This window comes from Electrona antarctica (genome assembly GCF_951216825.1).
Source record: "Electrona antarctica genome assembly, chromosome: 24".
Lineage (NCBI taxonomy): Eukaryota > Metazoa > Chordata > Actinopteri > Myctophiformes > Myctophidae > Electrona > Electrona antarctica.
The window spans coordinates 20536528-20555621 of record NC_136803.1 but is presented as its reverse complement, the minus strand read 5'-3'; the positions used below and the strand labels follow the sequence as shown (position 1 = coordinate 20555621).

General features: G+C 42.0%; 2 protein-coding genes and 1 long non-coding RNA gene across 3 annotated transcripts; 1 reads left to right on the top strand and 2 right to left on the bottom strand.

Moving 5' to 3' along the window:
* Window positions 1-3767: 3767 nt before the first annotated feature.
* LOC306916938 lies at window positions 3768-6661 on the top strand. The gene is made up of 2 exons (XR_013789062.1): window positions 3768-4660; window positions 4867-6661. It is a non-coding gene; the product is annotated as an uncharacterized lncRNA (long non-coding RNA).
* A 1996-nt stretch (window positions 6662-8657) lies between these two features.
* On the bottom strand, window positions 8658-9701 carry LOC306917567 (kelch domain-containing protein 3-like; the record flags this gene model as incomplete). Its single annotated transcript, XM_079495860.1, has 1 exon — window positions 8658-9701. One exon carries the CDS (start codon window positions 9699-9701, stop codon window positions 8658-8660), a length of 1044 nt encoding a protein of 347 aa, XP_079351986.1.
* Window positions 9702-13015: 3314 nt separating this feature from the next.
* On the bottom strand, window positions 13016-15757 carry LOC306917566 (uncharacterized protein; the record flags this gene model as incomplete). The annotated part of the gene is made up of 5 exons (XM_079495859.1): window positions 13016-13021; window positions 13174-13316; window positions 13975-14124; window positions 14923-15051; window positions 15595-15757. The coding sequence occupies 5 exons, from the start codon at window positions 15755-15757 to the stop codon at window positions 13016-13018; spliced, it is 591 nt and encodes a 196-aa protein (XP_079351985.1).
* Window positions 15758-19094: the final 3337 nt, after the last annotated feature.

The following is a 19094-nucleotide window of genomic DNA, read 5'->3' as shown; positions in this document are numbered from 1 at the left end:
ATTTTAAGTCCAGTCACTTGTCAGATGCTGTGGTCAATGTTTTCAGTCACTGTTGAGCTCAGCTTGTAAAATAGTGAAAACGACTGGTCATTTTATTTTTTATTTCAATTACCTGGTGCTGTGCTGAAAAGGCAGTTTTCCCTGCCCTGCTTGGAATGAAGCACTGGATGCCAGCCAGTCAACCAAAGCAAAAACCGGATTTCTTTTCTCACTTTATGCCTCTCCTTTTACCCCCGTGGAATGTTGTCTCGACTGTGTGGATACGCTTAAACGGACCGTGGTCATATTACCCTGACACTATTGAAATGGAATGGAGACGGGTTCCGTTTTGTCAAGCATCTAGGCCAGTGGTTCTCAAAGTGGCGCCGTGATGCAAGTCCAAGGGGTTCCGCAGAATACTTTGATCATATTGGAATGTATCCATATCACTTCAGTTTAACCACTTAAAGGGGAAAACCACCCATTTTCAACATTTTACTATGTCATTAATATACCTTAGAGCTGTTGTGTGGAAATAATAAAAAAAAGTCCCCCCATTCTGTGTTTCCTAGAACTGTAATTATGAAAAAAATCATTAACATGGTGAATCACATCTTGATGACATCATCAAGATGTGTTTCACCATGTTAATGATTTTTTTCATACCTCTAGTTCTAGGAAACACAGAATGGGGGGACGTTTGTATCTTTTCCACACAACAGCTCTAAGGTACATTAATGACATAGTAAAATGTTGAAAATGAGTGGAATGCCCCTTTAAACCCTCTATACTTAGTAAGACCGACCATCAAACCTCCTCACCAAAAAATAGCCGATCTACAAGCTCACAACGCGTCACATTGTGACGCGTTGTGAGCTTGTAGATCTGCTATTTTTGGTGGATGTTCCCCTCAGGGATGGTGGGGTTCAAGTGGTTAAATGATGGCAACTAAGTATTCTCTTGAGTTTTCCACGTGACATCGTATCTTACGAGGAAAGATTTACATATATACCGTAATATGACCAAAGAGGTTTGAGAACCACTGGTCTAGCTAGGCTCGTCATGTCAGATTCCCGGGGCTGTTTGAGCGATTCAGCGACACATGGCCAGGGGAGGGACTCTCACAGTCGATTGGCCATACGTACGGCTATATGACACTGTCCCGGTGTTTTGTCAGGTTTAGCGTTGACTAGATTTCACTCGCTGATTTAGCCTTCAAGTTTATCCATGTTTTGTTGTACTGTTGTAGACTCAAAGTCGTGCATATATCCGAGGGCAACGGCGTAAACGTGGATGTTCTTCAAGGGTGCAGAATCCCTCTTCTCGCGTGTTAATGGCCGGATTATTATTAGCCTGACAAACCAGGTACGATGGTGAAGATCCGTTCGCCTGTAAAGAAGCTCATAGCTTTGCTAGCTAGCGACTCGATGTCGGCCATCGGGGCCACAGGTACCTTGCCTGGAAATAGTGACCAGGACAGCTTAAGTCGTTGCACTGATCTGTCAAAAAAAGAAAAAAAGCTTCACGACGCGCAGGACCGTTCCAGCATCGTACAGATGTTTTGGGTCCTTGTACCCCGGTGTTGGAATGGTACCGTTTTACAAGATGTGCTTCAGTCAAGCCTCCATTGTGTTATACTGGTGTATTTAGTGTCAAATGTTATGTTCGCGGTCAAAATAGACCATGCTGACCGTTGGTCAACAACAGCGGGGGAGGTCACTGTGTCGAGGCAATGATCCCTTGTGAGGTGGGGAAAGAAATCTCAAACAAACTGCTGTCACTGCACAAATGGGTCGCCTCTTAATTTGCATGGCAACCAGATTATTAGTTCTCTAATTGGATAAAAAGTGACCTACTGTGAGGATTACGGCGCACGAGACCACCCCCAAACACTCGGAAACCCCCCGCTGTTTCCAGCCGACCGTCAGCTTGGTTCGTGCTTTAAGCTTTACACACTCCACTTGTCTGCAAACGTAGATACACACTGAAGAGGTACAGTAGGTGTTCAGTATACAGGAGACAAGGTCGATCAGAGCACTTAAGTGTACCGTTCCTCTGCTTTTGAAGGTACGCAGCTTCTAGCCAAACACCCGTAAACAGGGTATGCAGTGTCACAGTTACTGTACATGCCAACAGAAATGTATCGAATGAGTTGAGAACTTTGGATCCCTGTGGGCGGAGGTAACAATAGGATAAAAGAGAGACCACGAATCAAGACCCAGCGTCACAAAATAATACACAAGCGGTATTAAAATAAATCTTAAGGAGGCTTGCATCCCCACGACAATTGTCATTCGAGTGTGGTGCTGGTTGGTGCTTCGTTTAAAGGTGTAGTTCAGCCAAAAAAAATACTTATTTTCTCTTTCTATCAATTACACACCCCATGAAGCCTTGAATTCATGGATATTGTTTAGGGCCACTTTACTCTCGAACGTTCTGGCTTACAGAAATGACGTCATGTGGCAGCCAAGAATTTAATGATCGGTTGAGTCTCCTATCGATCGATGACCCGGTCATCAAATTATTGGCTCAGGAATGTGACAACATATTTAATTAAATTAAAAAAAATCTCCATGAATCCAAGGCTTCATGTAATTGATAGAGAATAAGTCATGTTTTTTGGTGAACTACTCCTTCAAGATGGAAGTGTCAGTATCCCCATTGGCCGAGCCTACCTAATGCGTCATTTATACTTTGTCGTGTAACGTGTCGCACACTGAAAATAACGAATCTACATGTTGACAAGGCGTCGCAGCACGACGTGTTGTGAGCTTGTAGATCAGATATTTTCAGTTCTCTATGGACACACTCCATCGAGAGCACTCTCTAGTGCAGTGGTTCTCAAACTTTTAAATTTCAAGGTACAAATGGACCCAAACAGGTCCATTTGGTTCCATTACCCACTGAGCATTTTTTTTGTCTAAATGACTGAGTTTTTTAGCTGTCTAGGCTTAGATTAGACGTTGAAACAACGTCGTTTCAACGTCTATTTATAGACTGTTTATATTTAGATCTTGATTAGCCAGGCTATAAATAGACGTTGAAACGGCGTTGTTTCAACGTCTAATCTAAGGGGCCGATTCATACTCCTATTTTACCGCTTTAGTGCCCAAATGATTTTGGCTCGTCAGACATTTTCAGTAGCACCGAAGAGTCGACTTTAGGACGGTACCCGCCCCCCCCCCCCCGAACCTCAAATGATGTCACATTGTAGGCTCTACAGAGCCGAACCGACTTTTATTCGGCTCTAAAATAGGAGTATGAATCGCGCCTAGACCACAAACACTTTCATTTTTAGACTATTTTTACCACATTGTTTTTATACGGCAATTTAGCCGTCTAAAAGCCGGACTATTGCTCAGTGGGCAACTAGAGAACAAGTTGACCACCTCTGCTGTAAATCCTTCGGTACTTAAAGGGCCAATCAAATCATAGCAGCATACTGTAGTTCTCACACACACACACACACACACACACACACATACATGCTGAAATAGCACTTGTTTTGTCCGTTTTACTTACAAAGACATATGGACCATAAAGTGCTTTCTATGACTCCATTCTTGTCTCGGTTTATATCATTGGCTCTCTCGCCAGCCGCCCCTTAATTCACCTCGACATAGTGGACCATGTCCTTGAAAGAAAAAGGTTCTCGGAAGCAAATAGGCAAATTGGTCCTGGTCATTTTATGGGGGGGGGGGGGGGGGGGGTGATACGTAAATGGTACTTTTTGATGGAGGTTCTGGAAGAAATTGGGCAATAGAAATATCCTGTCATGAAGTGTTGCATAATGTTGCTACCAATGGCTAGGAGGGACATGCCGCCATGTTTGAATAGTGACAAGGAAAAAGACAATGGTCTCTTCATCCATTTGACAAAACAAAGGGATTGACTTATCGTTGCTGTTGGGCAGAAACCCCTTGTGTCGTGTGTTGTACAGCGCACACAAAAGAATCGTACTACAGCGCCACACACGGTGGCCGAACGGTTTGCGGAGCGGTCTTGATACCGGAAGGTCACCAGTTTGAATCCCCGGACCGGCACGTTAAAATTACCACCGCTGAAGTGCCCTTGAGCAAGGCATTGAACCCCAACCATGAAATGTTCTATGAGCAGGGCGCGGCTGTAAACAAGCATCTCGAGCTTAGTCCACTTACCCTGGGTAAACAAAGAACTTTGCTTTGCTTTTTTACACAAGTAGCACATACATACATACTATATATATATATATATATATGACATAAATTGGGCTTTTTGAAGTGTCTCTCTTCCAACATGGCGACATATCCCCTGGTATCCATTGTTAAGCACTGCCTCAAACATTTCGTGACTGGTGTGTCGCTTGTTGAATATTCTGCTGGTGCTGGGAGGGGGGGGCGGGGGTTGGGAGGGCGGGGGTTGGGGGGGCTTGATGCGAACTACCCGTTATGCACTATATCTGAAAAAGGTATATTACTTTTACCATTTGTTTATTTTTTTAATCACTGATGCTTCTTCACAATTCCGCTTCGGATGTCATTTGTACGACTCTGTTAAGTACGGACGCATGTGTTCTTTTTTTTTTGTTTTGTTTACTTTTTTTTTGTCAGCAATGTTGACCTTTTGCACATTTTAAGATCGATTATTTTTACACAGAGATAAAGGAGTGACTGGATGTGTGTGTGTGTGTGTGTGTGTGTGTGTGTGTGTGTGTGTGTGTGTGTGTGTGTGTGTGTGTGTGTGTGTGTGTGTGTGTGTGTGTGTGTGTGTGTGTGTGTGTGTGTGTGTGTGTGTGTGTGTGTGTGTGTGTGTGTGTGTGTGTGTGTGTGTGTGTGTGTGTGTGTGTGTGTGTGTGTGTGTGTGTGTGTGTGTGTGTGTGTGTGTGTGTGTGTGTGTGTGTATGTGCAGTGCATGTTGATTCATTGTGGTTCAGTTAGCAACGGATTCTACCTGAATGTAAGGGTTTATTTTCACTGTTAGATGGCCTAATTCGGTGGTTCTCAACCTGTGGTTCGGGACCCCCAGGAGGGTACCCACGTTGACTGTTGACTGTTCGCTGCTTCACCTCCCAATGGACCATTGTAAAGTGCTTTGCACTCAGTGCATAGAAAAGCTCATAGAATTGCAATCTATTATTATTATTAAATTATCCAATTATTTAAGAAAAAATATAGCCGATTTACAAGCTTGTTGTGAGCTTGTAGATCTGCTATTTTCACAATATTTATCTGTGGAACCGACTAAACTTTGGGCGCGTTCGGAAATAATACCACACCGGAGCGCACTCTATTAGTTTGCATTGCACAGTGCACTCAGTGAGCTATTTCCAAACGTGCCCTAAATGTAATGCCTCAACCATTGGAGGTTGGAAGTGCTCCTTGGAAATCACTCAATGGTCATTCGTACCACCTGTTTCTAAATTGCACATAATGCAGCAGGCTTCCAAACTCTGACACTATAATCACCTGCACGGAATGTCTTGACAGAAAGTAGCTCATAACATGTCTTGTCTATGGTGGATTCTTATGAAACGAACACATACTGTACATTGCAGATAGAGGATAATTCAAGCTTTCCATACAGCTGCAATGTCGGTGAGTTTAACGTCGTTTAATACAATCCGATATGACTTTTCTGTTTGGATGGATGGGTTGTCAATGTCAAGGCCAGAAAGTTTTTGTTTTGTTTTTTGCCACTCAGTAGGAGTTCCTCCATAACTTCCGGGTACAATGATGTCACTCGCTTTGCCTCTATTCCGAGTGCTTGTCAGGGGGGGTTTAAAATGATTATTTTGGGGGTCACGACCCAAAAAGGTTGAGAACCATTGGTCTAATTCACCATTGCGAGTTAACTCTTAGGTTGCTGGAAAAGAGACTGTGTTTGCAACAACAGCAAAGGTCCCTAAAAAAAATACAATAGTTTTATAAGGTATTTTGTGTCTATAGCCACTGCTGCCACTCTGTGTGTGTGTGTGTGTGTGTGTGTGTGTGTGTGTGTGTGTGTGTGTGTGTGTGTGTGTGTGTGTGTGTGTGTGTGTGTGTGTGTGTGTGTGTGTGTGTGTGTGTGTGTGTGTGTGTGTGTGTGTGTGTGTGTGTGTGTGTCATAGAGTTAAGGTGTATGCGACGTGTGTGTTTTAGTGTGTTTGTTTGCGTGTCGTGCACGTGCATTTACTGCAGTTCGTGCTCAGGGGGACACTGCGTTCCCTAAAATGCCTTGCGCATTCTGACTAGGAGGAGGAAGAAAAAAAAGTTAAATTGGAAAAAACTATTAAAAAAATGAACATTAAATCATGTACAAATGTATAAAATTAAAAAGAAAATGTACCCTTTTTAAAAAAAAAGAAAATGTACTTGTAACCCTCATGTTTTGGTCGGTGTATTGTAAAAGAAGCCATGTTTATAATTCAGATTGGTTTGTGACCAATGAGTCTGTTTATATCAGATCTGTATATCAGTGGTACGTATAATTTTTTAATATATATTTTTTTCTTTCTTTTTTTAATGACAAAAGTGAAAAATATGGGAGATTTTATGCATGGTTGGGTCCTGAGAGACACAGCAGTGGCGACAACATGGTTGCTGTTTTTATTTTTTATTTTTTGGCAAGACTGGTGTGTCGCAACGGAGGGGACGCTCTGTGTTCATGATTACGACGACAATTATGACTATGATGATGAAATCAATAAAAAGATATTTATTTCATGGCCCTCGTGGTGTGACTGTCTTTGTGTGATATATATATATATTTGTTTTTATTTCTTTAACCACACCAACGCTATAGTGTCCCTTCCTATGCCAGTGTTGATTTTGACAGCAAATTTTGATTTAATTTTAGTCGGCTAAATCGATTTTGTTGGCAAACTCAAAGATGTATTTGGCAGGCCTTTAATGGCTTATTTTACACTTGTGGCATGCTGAAAATAGCCAAAGCTCACTATGCTTTGCAGTGATTTTAACAGCAATTTTCGATTTAGTTTCAGTCTGTCTTGAATACAATTCCAGTTTAGTTTTAGCCACATTTTTGTCACCGGCAAAGTTTTAGTTTGCCCGACAGCAACGATGTACTTAAGTTGACCGGGGTCCCCATGCAGGGCCCCTCCTTTTCTCCCTCTACACCAAATGTCTTCTAACAGCTCTGTTCCGCTGTCTTTCTATATTCACGTAATGTTCACTCATTATGACATGCCCATGCATAGGGCATTTCGTTGACTAAAACTATGACAGAAAATGTTCGACTACCTTTTATTAACTGATGAAAGCTACATAAAAACTAAGCTAAGACGGATCCTATAGTGTTTATAGTTTCAATGTACACATCTTCTACTGTTAGACTGACGGTTCTCGGTTTACTTATGATGCTAGGTGACTAATTGAAATGAAATAGTCATAAAATGCATAGAAATAGTCTTTCTATTTCAGGTATGTAAATTGCAACCTTGGCTGTGTCTCTAATCTTGCTAATCACTAGGCTAATCAGGCACATTTCTTGTGCACGCTACTAGCAGGCCAATGAAGTACATCCATGAATCTTTTTCACATATTGTGAATATTTGTTTATTTTGAAGAGCTTAAATGTCATTCTGAAAGTCAGTGGAGGTCGTATTGGGCTGAAACTTGACCCTAATAGGGAGATTAGGCTGGCTGATTTCAGTAATGGACGTCACATAGATGATGTCCATTACTGATGTGGCTATAGGATATACCACACAAACATTCATGCTTGCTGCATGTTATCGCCCGTCTCTCTCTGGTAACCGGAGAACTCGCAGGTTTTCAGACTCACCGTGGTTTAGTGCATTTTTTGTTTTACTTCACCTTTATTTAAATTGTATTGAATTGAGAGAGAGAGAAGATAGTTGTTTACAGTTTACACTAGATGAAGTAGGAATGATAAAGTTTAAACACCAAAGTACTGAAACAATGTAATTCATTAGTAAAGATATCCTCAATTGGTAGGCCTACTATCATTGTTATTCACATACTCAAGTTTTTATCATAGCTGACCATTTAATTGCACAAAATAATTTGATCACTTTGGAAATGAACTACTGTATAACATCTGTGGGTTTGACATACTATACTGATGAAGACTAACCTGACTCCGCCAGATGGGGCAGCAGAGAGTACACTGGGTTCCCCCCTCCTGGGAGCAGGAGGGGGGAACCCAGTGTACTCTCTGCTGCCCCATCTGGCGGAGTCAGGTTAGATGAAGACAGCATGTTAGCATAACGATGAAAACATTGAAACTTCATTCTCTCCACCTTTCGCTGCGGTAAGTTGGTAAATTGGCGAGTTCTCCAGTATTCCTCTCCCACCTCTCCCACGCCGGTCACAAAAAACACACACACGCACAAAGGTCTCCACCTTTGCATCTCCCTTCCCACTCCCAGTTATCCTTTTCAAATCATCCGATTTCATCATCAAATCATCCTCTTGTTCCGTGCCTTTGCCCACGATGATTTCTTTGTTTCTACATTCATTCCTTGATGGAGATCAACTGGGTGTACGTACGGTATCTATTCGTAGTTCTAACAGATCCCCTTTGCAGCCATGTTTGCCCTGGTGCATGCAGTTCAGTTGGTAGTCGAGTTCCCTATTTGCTGGTATGATGCTGTGTACAATAGTTCCTCGTCTCAGTTTCACGGAGTGATACGCGTTTTTGGGGGTCTCTCTGGCAGGGAGAATACTCATGCGAACATTTCAGTTGCTGTTGGCAGTAGTCATTGTTTCAAGTTCCCACCGGCTGTCTCGCGGGAGTCCCGACTGCTCCAAACCGTACTGAATGACCGACAGCTTGCACAGCGTCTTCAGACTAGGGCTTAAGTCTAAGATGTACAGCTCGTCGGGCGTGATTTCACCACCGAAGAGGACAACACGATCCTGCACCGTGCAACAGCACATCCTGTAGCACATCCTGGACATGAACGAACACGGGCCTTCCCCCTTGGCCTTGATCGCCTTCCAGGAGGACGTCTCCGGAGTGAACTTCCACAGGTCGTCGAACGTCCCGTCCGAGTTGTCTCCGCCGAATATGTACAGCTCTCCGTTGTGGGCGAAGGCCGAGTGACCCCAGCGTCGTTCCGGGAGCTGTGTGGAGGGCGTGCTCAGCCAGAGGTCGGTCTCGGTGTCGAACACCCTGATGTTGTTGTAGTGGATCCGGTTCAAGTTGATGCTGAAGCCCCCGAATACAAACATATTCTTCCCTATGATGTTGGCAGTGTGATGATATAGATCGAGTGCCGGAGTGCCTCGGGTGTTAATCAGCGACCAGACCATTACGGCGGCATCCAACTTGTAGATGTCGTTAGTGCATCTGGCCTCCATGTTGAATCCTCCGAAGACATACATGCCGTTGCCTGACGCGCAGGCCGAGTGGCCGAACCTCCGGTCCGGAAGTGTCCCGGAGATCCCAGGCTTGAACCACCCGCGCGTGTCGATTGTGAACGCGTACAGCACGTCGCTGAGCTCGTCGCCCCAATTGATCCCCCCCCAGACGTAGACGGTACGCCCTATGAGGGTGGCTGTGTGGTCCCAGCGGCGCATGGGGGGAGCCTCTCCTCCCACAGTTGCCGCCGGGGGCAACTTCGTCCAACTCAAAGACACGGTGTTGAAGACGTGCACGTCCATCTGGTCCATGTTGTCGTAGATGTCCAAGGAACATTTCCCCCCGAAGGAATACACCTTGTGTTCCACTGCCACAGCAGCGGCACATCTTCTCACCGGCCCTCCTTTCAGGTGCACCATCCAGTGCAACATTTCACAGAGACCGGCTTCAAAGGGATAAAAGCAGATAGAGGTGACTTCTACTTGAACTGAAATCCTGCTCTCTGTTGTCGCTTATATTGATAGAGTGGGCACAAACGTCACACGAAGCTTGACCAATCTGCTATGGCAGTGGTTTTCAACCTTTTGAGCGGTGCAAACCACTCCAACAACCAGCTTTGTCTGTATGTTTGTGTACGTGTCCGTGCACAGGTGTGCATGGTTGTCTGTATGTTTGTGTACCTGTGTACGTGTCCGTGCACAGGTGAGCATGGTTGCTATGGTTAGTGTGTGACGTCACTGACATAGCTGATCAGACTATATAAGACCTTGCACCACTCAGTTCACACAGGTGTGATTTTATTTCATATCAAGTCCCATTATTTATTCAGCATTTGAGCCATGGACCACCGTCCATCGTTTGATAACAAGATATTCAATTCAGACTTCAGTAAAAGTACAAAAGTTCAAAGTTTTCTTTTTTTACAGTGCCAAACATAAAGGTACTCATTGTGTAGTATAGCCAGGACTGTACTTAGTAATGCATTCATGTGTCAATCGCTTCAATCACTGTTTATTTGGGTGGAGCTGGTTTTAATTGCGTTGTGTGCTGCTGGGTGGTAAAACCTATAATAATCATTAATCAGTTGTATGTACAGTATGTTCTGGATTTATAATCTAAATCTAGCAAAGTAACTAAAGCTATCAATTGTAGGAGTATAATGGACAATATTTGTCTCTGAGATGTGGTGGAGTGTAAGTGCATGTAAAGTATGAAAACAATGGAAATACTATAAGTAGTATAGTAGAAACCCCTGCTGTTGTCGTAATTATATTGTATAAAAGAACATGCAAATTGATTTAGATAATTTCACACACATTGCAAGTTACAATACATTATTTAGAAATCACTGCAATGGTATATTGATTGATTGAAAATTGTATTAACAGTTTTTAAAATAATCTTTGATTACTTCTTTGGCAAACACTGCAGGAAGTGGAATTGTTGTACTTAAAGCAGAAGGTCAAAAAGTCAAAATAAAAGCAAATTGACTAAAATATTTTATTGAAATTGCACTGTTTACAAGTAACAATAGAATACATCATAAAGGAATCACTGCAATTGTAAGAAGAAGTTCAAAAGGCCATAAAATAAAAGCAAAATAGAAACAGTGAAAAAAAGTACAAACGGCATGCAAAATATAACAAAACAAAAGTAAACAGAGTTGTACATTTTGACCTGCGGGTTTGTCTGTCATAAAGTTGAGAATTCAGTTGCACAGAGTGGAGTTGAATCCTTGGTCTCTGAGCTTGGTGATGATCTAGCCTTGGAGGACACAATGGTGTTGAATACTGAACTGTATTCAGAGAACAACATTCTCACGTGTGTTCCTCACTTCCAGATTCATGGTACATATAGCTCTGGTCCATAGCCTAATGCAGGGGTTCTCAACGTTTTTGGCCGGGGACCCCCGGAAATGCTTTGGCAATGTCTCGGGACCCCCTCCCCGCCCCCTCCCGACCCCCAATATAAATTGACTGCTACAATAACCTTAAACCATTTTGGGCGGGAACCCCTTTTGGTGTTTTAAGCATTGTTATAATTTAGCTATTGAAAAATAGCAGATCTACAAGCTCATAGCGCGCCACCGAGTGGCGCGCTACGAGCTTGTAGGTCTGCTATTTTTGAAAAATCGTGAAAATAAATTTTAAAACTTTTTTTTTTTTTTTTGAAAATAATTTGGGGACCCCCTAAAATAATTTGGCGACCCCCCGAGGGGTCGCGACCCACGGGTTGAGAACCCCTGGCCTAATGCACTTTACTGCCAGGCTATGGACCAGAGCTAAGGTACATAGAGCTCTGCACTATGTCACATACAGTAGCTGCACTATGTAACTTTTCAAGAAATTCTCTAAGGAGAGAATACCAGCACTCACGGACATGTCATTTGGTTTAAGGCACTTTTATTTTATATTCGCACAGTATGCTGCAGAGCAGACAGCACAACGTACGCGTTTCGGCGTATAGCCTTCGTCAGCGTTATACTATCGATATTGATAGTATAATAATGGACATCCTTAGAGAATTTCTTGAAAAGTTAACTTTCCTCGACCGCGCACCCGGTAAGACTGTTAAGTGAAACTAAGACATTGGAGTCGTGCGGGCGTTCTTGCTTTAAATGCACTATGTAACTTCCCTCTTCTATGCCGGGATTTCAACCCGGTTTGCTGTGCATGTGCTGAAATATTTAATGGAGCTTTTAGAGCCTGCCTGCTTGCTCAGGGGATAAAATTAATCAGATCCTGTGTCTATGGGTAAGACATGACCTTTGACACGATCTAATGTCTCAATAGAAGAGCAGAGAGAGACAATACAACCACCAATTGTATAAGATATATTGTATTAAAATTAGGGATGCACCGAATGGGAAATTCTTGGCCGAAAAACCGAATACCAAATATGGGAAACAGTTGGCTGAAAAGAATCCGAATACTGAATCGCCGAATTTGATTAATATTATACCGCTATATATTTTTTATATATCTACAGCAATGGTTTTTGTACCGTTGGATGGTCGGGAGATGCAGGTTTTCATAGTAAATGTTTGGGCTTTTCTGTTTAAGAGGAACTGCACTTCTCACAGATCCAGTTGTTTAACCTTTTGTTTGAGTGATCATCATTACGCGGTTTACATAAATTATCAGACCATGTCCCGTCGCTGTGTAGGTAATCTGCACAGTTCCACTCGATGTAGCCTGTCTTTTCGACTCCCCAGTTCCTGCAGAGTAAACCATAAAGAACATCATGATGTATTTACAGTTGGGTGAAAATAAATATTTTCACGATTTTTCAAAAATAGCAGACCTACAAGCTCGTAGCGCGCCACTCGGTGGCACGCTATGAGCTTGTAGATCTGCTATTTTTCAATAGCTAAATTATAACATAATGTTTAAAACACCAAAAGGGGTTCCCGCCCAAAATGGGTTAACTGTCCTTTTGCGCAGATCATGCAAACCTCAGCAAAAAGAAAAGGACAATATCGATGGCCTCCAACTGTATTTAACTAACCACATCGACTCAGTCACTCACAGACAGTGACTTTGATAGAATTACAGTAGAAAAACGTGTCTTACTCGAGGCTTTTTTCCAATGGTGTTCCATTCTCCCATATCCATGTCTTATTATCCATCTTCTTTGTCAGTCCAAGCCATGACCTTCCTCCCCCCAATCTTCTGATGAATGCCTGATGATTTGTCAACAATATTAAACCATCATTATTTTGTATCTACTTCAATTAGATCTTCACTATATTCAAAGAATTGCATGTCAATCAAGGGGATTGATGATGGACACCTGGCCCAACGGCGGGCACGCACGCACGCACGCACGCACGCACGCACGCACACACGCACGCACGCACGCACGCACACACAGAGTGACAGATACACTAACCTCTTCTGCTGGACTGTTGATGACCCACAGATATCCTCCTAGCTTCACACATAATTCTCTGCTTTTCGCCCAGGTTGTCCGATCAGTAGATCTGTAATAACAGCTGCATCCAAACGTCCGCCATCCATCGGGACACGACTTCACTAAACACCAAAGGGGAGTTTTATAGTTATGGATGGATTATCAATGCACTGATCATTTCTCGCACATATAGTTTAGTTGTGATACCCATTAGTCAGGGAGGGATGTAGTGGATGGTAAGCTATTCAGATGGTGTTTCTGCACCTAGAAAATATGTACTGTATGTCAAACTTAAATGCTCTTGAACATGTGACCTGAAATAAAGGTAGCCCTAGCATAGAGCGTCGCAGTCCCGCCCGACGACAGGCCCGGGAAGAGAATTTCGAATTCATTTTTCCCATAGATGTTTCAGAAAGTGTTTATTTAAAGACTTGTAAGCCTCGGACAAAGCCAACTCGGATGGTGACAATTCATGTCAATAAACAATTGTTTTTGGGCCCGAACAAATAATTAGAAGAAAAAGAGGGCAGGCTACAACCCTTTTTTTTGGTTGTTTTTCTTCTTGAGCAGCAGATATAGGCCGGCACCATCTGAATAGGCATAAAACTCCCTTTTGGTGTTTAGTGAAGTCCCTCCCTAACATTTTAGGCAATTGTCAATATATTTAGTCTTAGTTTTGGTGATCATAGCTTAGTTTTTGTTGTGTTTTTGTCAGTGAAAAAGGGTAATGGACAAACATTTTTCATCCTAGTTAGGCGAAATGAACACGGCCTCTCTCACCTTTATCACACGCTTTTTCTGCTCTTTCTGCTAACTGTTTTATCTCCTGAGTCAGGGTGTCGTTCATCATCTGGAAGTTCAGTTTCAGGTTGTCATATCTGGCCTGGAGCTCCTCTTTCTCCAGGGTCACGTTCTTATTGGCTGATTTATCTGCAAAGGACCAAAAGGTGATGATAAACACAGTGGTGGAAAAAGTACTCAAAAGTTTTGCTTAAGTAAAAATATCAATACCGCAATGTAGAAATACTCGGTTACAAGTAAACGTCTGGAATTCAATAATATTTACTTGAGTAAAAGTGCATATGATACTATTTAGTATCAAAATGTACTTAACGTTTAATTTCCAAAAGTACGATACTACGGGTAAGTAGAAACTACTCATTATGAATAATGTTCCTTTTCACATGTTTTCAAATGTATAAAAATCCTTTGAAAACAGCAAATCTACTAGCTTGACGCATTGTGAGCTTGTAGATCTGCTATTTTCAAATGGCGAAAGTTTAAATAGTACTTAATTAATAATACAAATAAAAACTAGTAACTAAAGTTTTCGAATAATTGTAGTGGAGTAGAAGTAAAAGTATAGAAAAATGGAAATACTCCAGCAAGTAAAAAAAATCCTCAAATTTGTACTTTACTTGAGTACATGTACTTATAGTTACTTTCTACCACTGTGATAAACACAAACTGTCGCTAGTCACCAATGTTCACGATGAGGTCAAGCCGCTGTGTGGAAATGTATTTTTGAGGAGAAGAAAAGTCAACCATCCTCATCAGGCTTTTTGTAATGTGTGAATGAATTATTAACATATAGAATGAAGTACTAGTGAACCCACACAATCGAAAGTCAAGCACGGTTGGTATAGGGTTCTTGTGTGAGAAATAAGGGTAATTTTCTTATTGTTATAGTCACTGCATGAAATTGACCTTTGACCTTCTGATACTCACAGTGCACGACTATGTCTACGGTTCTCAGTGTGAACATAGCAAACAGCAGCGTGAGAATCACTGCACACAGTCCGACGATGTTTATCTGGATGTTGAGCTGTCTCTGGACGATGAGTTCTCTCCGGACAGCTGGAGAACAGTAGTACAATAGAGTTCAACTTTAATGTGATTCAATGTTCACTTCAATGTTTCATTTCAAAGAACAGAGGTGTGTGTGCGTGCGAGCGTGTGCGTGTGGTAGTGATTTGGTGCACTGAACTCATTCATCTTCAATTTCTTCAGGGAACTTAATATGCCCATAAAAAGGCGACTTTATCTAAAATGTCACACAATGAAATGAGAGGAGAAACGGGAGCAGGCATTTAATACCAATTTAGAATGTCATCCATGCAACATGGTGGCATATGCCTTGCTAGCATTTGGTAAATACTACTTCAAATATTGGGCGATGTGAGAAGAGAGTGTACTGTACCAAGGTTAATTAAATAAGGTTAGGAAGCGAAGACCTTACGGTGGACTCCATGTTGCTCCCTGGAAGGAAAGAAAGGGAAGCTGAACGCGGAAGTGCTGCATATAGCCCATTGCGCATGTTTCTTTCCTTCCAGGGAGAAACATGGAGTCCACTGTACGGTCTTCACTTCCTGTCCTCTTTTAATAGTCCTTGCACTGTACCTGGATGTGCTGTAACCCCCTGTGAGCCACGGTCTGCTCCTCCATCGACGCGCACCACTGTCTCCTCCTCCACTCTGTTCGCCTCCTGCCTCTGCTCCCTGGCTCCTCCACCGCGCCTCACACGCCTCGATGTGCCTGGCTGCTCAGAAATATCTGCAGACATCTGAAGGAAGGACGAAAAAGAGAATTAGTAAATGTTAATAGTGTACATATTAGAAACATGCATTTGATTAAAGGTACACTACCTTTAATGCATGTGAGTGCAAGTGACTTTTGTTAAAAGGTTAAATCACTCTATTCTAATAGTAATCATTGCTATAGAGTGTTTGTTCAGTAACAGGGGTCTCCCTGTCTCTCCAGCACTTTAATAAACAGAACATTCATTGTCAGGTAGGTGATGAAATCTCCGCCAATCAGGAGAAAGTAGCCATTCATCAGCTTAATTTGTATAGTGTTCCAGATCCAATTTTGTCTGCTCACTTCTTTGCGTCATCACTTACAATTCCACTTGTTTAATCTGTATCCTGACTGAGTTCTCAATCCTGATTGGATAAAATTGGTATCCCAACCTGAAAATGCATTTTCTGTTTAATAAAAAGCTGGAGAGACATCTCCAGACTCCTGTTACTAGTGAACAAACACTCTATAGGAATGAGTAGGCTACTATCACAATATAGAGCTTAACACTTATTTTAACCTCACTTACCCTACCTTTAAGTGATTACAATAAAGGACACTATAATATAGTGTAAATGTTATCTTACTCACTTTGTCAATTATCTACGTTGTCCTACATTGGGATTCGTCGTTATCACAGAGTTGACACTGAACCAAACAAATAGTTTCAGACACACATGTGATGCATGCACCAACCAACAGAATAACCAAGTCTTGACCGCAGAATGTACGCGTTGTTGACGTACTGTAACAAACAGAGTTATGGCTTTCAGATGGTTGAATTCTGTGAAACCCTGCAGGGCGGGCAAAGTGAATGAAACTCCCCCAACCCCTGCTGTCGATGTACCCTCATACAATTGGCCAGTAAAGTTATTCTAACTGAATAAATAAAAAGCGTTCATAATAGTGGTGACACTGTGCGACTGTGGTATTAATAATAACTATTAATGTATTATGTAAATTGCTGTTAGAAATAATGACTCTGAACATCATGGGTAGGCTTTGTGGTACAATGGCACTCTAGTCATGACATTCTTTCTCTAGCAGGAAACAGTTACAGCTCCCCCCTTCCTGTCTGCTATTATATATCGTGCAACAAAACGCCAGTGCTGTTTGATTGTTAAATATATAATTTCTTTTTTTTGTGTGCAAAATTAAGTGTTATAAGAGTAAGCATATGCTGTATAGTATGTTACTTCAGTATTCAGAAAGATAATTGGTGAAAGTATTGGTTAATGTGCATTTTAATAATCACATTTATACACCTATTTTATTATGTATTGTATTTGGAACATTTACACTACCTGTCATTATTTTTTTGATTTTATATCGCTTAATTACTCATTATCATTGTCAAAAATATTCTGAAGTTATGTCATATACAAAATGCCTAATAAAAACAGTATTAAAAAAAAAGTGCATTTTAATATTATGCATTAAGTGACTACCGTACAATATAATGCACTATATTTCAAAATAATGTTTAAAGGATATCTTACTCACTTTGTCAATATCCGTGTTGTCCTACATAGTCTTCACTGTGGCAGTATAGTCTGAGCTGTCTGCTGTTCTAGTCTGACTTCAACACTGTCAAACCAAAGCAAGTAGTTTCAGAGACACTTGACTGTGCGTGCATGCAAAACACAGTAGGCTACACTTGAGGTGATGAAGTGACCAATAGAATGATGGCTTTTGGGTGTGTGAAATCCTGGGCCTCCGCACAGGATTTCACACACCCATTAAAGCCATAATAAAAGTAGTACCACCTGCCTCAAATTAATTCTGGTGACAATGTGATTAGACTGTAATAAGGATAACTAACAATGTGTGATGCCAGTTTGTGGTTAAAAACACAGCCCCCCTCTTCCTGTCTGCTATATTTCACGCAGCAAATGTAGCAGTGCTGTAGTGGGGTAGTGGGGTGCTATAGGGCAGGGCTTTTCAACTGATTGTGAACGAGGGACCACCACCCTGACTTAGAATCAACCTGGGAACCTGGATAGGGATATGGGCTAAGATTAGTGCTTTTGTAACACTTGCTATATTATGCTATACATCCTGTTTCTCAACCAATGGTCCATTGACTACTACTAATAATGACTCAACCAGACAATCTGGTGCACTAGTTCCCCCTCTTGAGATTCTAACTCCCTTTTTCTGTTGAATTTCTTGACCTCCAACTTGACTACATGGACGGTCATTATAGGTCACCGGGTCATTCAGTTCACTGTTTCTCAACGAGTGGAAAGACATTTTTAAATATCTACAAATCTTAACATTACTAAATGCATGGTCAGGGACCACATGCAATACCTTCGCGGACCACCAGTGGTCCACGGACCACCTGTTGAAAACTCCTCCTATAGGGTGTTATGTGGAGTCTGAAGAGAGATGAGTTTTCAGACTGGCGAGATAGTCAGCAGTCTTGACTGGGATGGACATTCATTACACAGGGAGAGGAGGGGATTCTATAGGTAGGAGTCCTATCGTAGGACACTTGGAAGTGAGGGCCAGGGTGTCATATAGGGAAGGGACAGACAGATGTCCTGTGTGTGTGTTAGTGAAGTGTTGCAGGAACCTACAGTAGTTGGTACAGATAGAACGTGGCAGGCAACATAGTCCCTGGGTGAGTGATGTAGTAGTATAGGTTTGTGACATGGAAATACTTACAGGCACAACCAGCAGCAAAACACAGCATCCCCAAACACAGAGCAACAACTCTGAAAGGCCATCTCACTGTTTAGAGTGCTGTCCTGCAACGGAAAAATAAAACTTCTAGGTGTGCAGCAACTGAGAACAAAAACGTTTACACGTCAAAGAAATGATAATGATAATAATGATCATTTTATACCACATCCTGAATTAATTCGGAATCATCTTTTACTCATGAAAGAAAGTACATGCCTTGTTTCTGTACAACAATCTATTTTTCCACTTTGAAACAGAGACGGAACACACACACACACACACACACACACACACACACACACACACACACACACACACACACACACACACACACACACACACACACACACACACACACACACACACACGTTTCAGAACATGCATGAGCGATCACACATTGACCACTTTGTTGCGTTTGTTCTTGAAAAGTAGAGACAGGAAGCTGAAGGCAGAGACGTGCAATACACACACAGACACAGGTCTCTGAACGGAATCAAACCGGGCGGCACGCTGCTGTTGTGTGGTCGATGCAGCTTCCTGTCAACCACTGGTGCAGCTCTGTCTGCCTATGTCTTCATGTGTACAACTCTGACCACAACAAGAACAAAAGTGTGTGTGCTGTGAGTGAGTTGATT